Below are 2,533 nucleotides of genomic sequence, written 5' to 3'. Positions count from 1 at the left end.
ATTAAGTAAGGACTTGTGTCGTTAAAGTTTCGTCGGAACGAATTTACGGGAAATCATTTAACAAACGGAGACGTAACAGTATGTTATGGTACAATTCATTTATAACAGTACTGTAAGGAAAATTTATCTCAATCATTTCAAAAATTATCTTTTCTAAAACAACATAAAAGTCTCATTTCATAAAACTTTGTAAATTTATTAATTTTCTGCTCAATTTCTTTGTCTGTAGAAGTTCTCAGAAAGAGGTCTGAATGTTTTAGAAAAGTCCTACAAGAGAATGCTACAGGATCTACAGGATAAACACAAACAGGAAGTAGAAAGATTGAAAATCGAGAAAGAAGAAGCCTTACGGGAAGAAGCAAGAGCAACGAAGACAGGTAAGGCCGAGATACGCGGATATTCTAGAATCAAAAAGGAGAATTGTTCAAAATAATACTGGTTTATCATCACTTGAACTACATGAGAAAGGATAACTTGTATCTGTTAAAGGTTTTCTAGACAGACCAACGTTCTGTCGAAACATGTAGTACGTTCCACGGACTATAACCACTTCATTATGCTTATAAACTGTTGTTGGAAAAGTTTGAATTCTGTAGTTGAATATTTACTAGATTAGCTTCTCAGTAATTTTTTAGTTACTTTTATTACCTTTCAGCTCTGGATGCCGTAAGAAGAGCCTATCAGGAAGACTTACAAAGAGAAGTCAACAGATGTAAGAATGAATGGATCAAACAAAAGGAACAACCTACAGACTTTGAGTCTCTGTACAAAGAACACAGGTAGATAGTATATGTATTTCATGCCAAAATCTAATAATTTTCTACATTAAACTCTTCTGATAACAACAAAGAATTCGAAAGGACTCTTTTTTCTTTTTTTTAATTTAATACAGAGTAGCTAATTTATCCTCTGTCAGAAGCACAAACATAGATTTCAGGTGTTGCCAGTACATAGTTTTAAGAAAAATTCTCACCTCTCGTAGCTGAAAACCACGTGTACATTTGAGAAATGTTGACATTCAACACACACACACACTAAAATCTGTTTGAAATCGAAAGAGAACTTAATAAAGTTGATTAGTAAAAATAATTTTCACATTTTTAATAATTATAGACTGTTTGTGTAATGTTAAAGTTTTAGTAGGTATACAATAAAAAAAAAACAATAAATCCTGTGAAGGTAGTAGACTCGCAACAGAGGCTCAGTAGCTAGTACTGACTATGTTATAGTGACGGAGAAAAGGACCGTGGACTGAGATACGTGGCTTATCACTCTTCTGCTTATTATCAGACACGAGGTTAACTTGACCTGATTTGTATTGTTCATTGTTCAAAATAAAACAAAGTGTTGGTGTATTTCTGTAGATCTATCATTCAATCAGTTGAAAATTAATTTCCCTGAAGGTGCAAATATTGAAAATGTTTTTTTAGCTTACAAGGAAGTTTTATAGACAACTTTTCCAATATCAGTTCTCAGTTGTAGACCATTGCATGAAATACCACAACTCTGTATATTTTCTTTCATTCTACTAGGGTCTCTGAAGAAGTTGTTTATTTCTGATTAAAAACTAAGCTACACAATGGGCTATCTGTGTTTTGCCCACTGCGGGTATCGAAACCTGGTTTCTAGCATTGTAAGTCTGCAGACATGCTGCCGTGCCACTGGGGGACACTCTAAAGAAAAAGATAACACTTTTTATAAGTTAGAGTTGCTTTGTAATTTTTTTATTCTGCTTTTGTATAACTTTTTTATTTATTGCCATGATGCTTTATAGACTTGTTCTTTTGTTATTATTATTACTGTCTGTAGTTTGTTGTTTTTTTGTATGAAAGAAAGTTCGTCTTTGTTTCCTAATTTTTTTAGACTTTTTTTTTCATAAATATTAAGAAACACAACTGTGACATTCAGATCCAAATTTAACTGAAGTTGCTGATGGATAAATGCTGAAGATATAATCAATCGCTGAACAGTGAATGGTTAGAATAATTTTTACATAATGTTTATTGTATATTTCTGTATGTTAGTATGAATTTTAAGCCTACTTATTTTTAGGGATGCAGTTACTGAAATCAGAAAAGAAATAGTCTCTCTATCCGAGAAGTATTCCTTCAAATGTTTGGAAAATGCCACATTAAAAGAACACTTAGAAACAGTTTGTCGTCAAAATGAAGAAGAAAATTCTAGGGTTAGTGGACTTTTTTATGTTCAGTTTTTAAAGATCGTGATTGATCTAATGATTACACAGGCCCTGCAATGGTTTTACTGTTTAAAATGTTTTACATGTTCTACAGTAATCCCTGTACGCTGAATCCGAAAATGATATCCATTTTTCTCCATCATGTACAGATCTTTCACAAAACATCATAACGCAATAAATAAAAGAAAGATCACAACACATGGTTCTGAGCCTAACAGACGTAGATTTCACAAATAAGTCAGGATGAATGAGGATGCATATTCGTTTGACATCAATGTTCTTCCCTTTTCTTCAGTTTCTTGTATTTTTGTTAGCAATCATAACAATAAAACATGT

The 2,533-nt window shown here is 32.3% G+C and overlaps 1 protein-coding gene across 1 annotated transcript in view; it reads left to right on the top strand.

Annotated features, from left to right (window-relative positions):
* Positions 1-2,533, top strand: part of LOC106469446 — a 38,975-nt gene that overhangs the window by 28,554 nt on the left and 7,888 nt on the right. The window contains exons 12-14 of the mRNA XM_022397964.1: positions 230-377; positions 656-779; positions 2,053-2,185. Coding sequence (XP_022253672.1) covers positions 230-377; positions 656-779; positions 2,053-2,185 — 405 coding nt within the window. The remainder of the gene's footprint in view (positions 1-229; positions 378-655; positions 780-2,052; positions 2,186-2,533) is intronic.

This window comes from Limulus polyphemus, unplaced genomic scaffold, assembly GCF_000517525.1.
Source record: "Limulus polyphemus unplaced genomic scaffold, Limulus_polyphemus-2.1.2 Scaffold3491, whole genome shotgun sequence".
Taxonomy (NCBI): domain Eukaryota; kingdom Metazoa; phylum Arthropoda; class Merostomata; order Xiphosura; family Limulidae; genus Limulus; species Limulus polyphemus.
The sequence above is the reverse complement of the archived record's forward strand: the minus strand, read 5'-3'. Positions and strand labels throughout refer to the sequence as shown.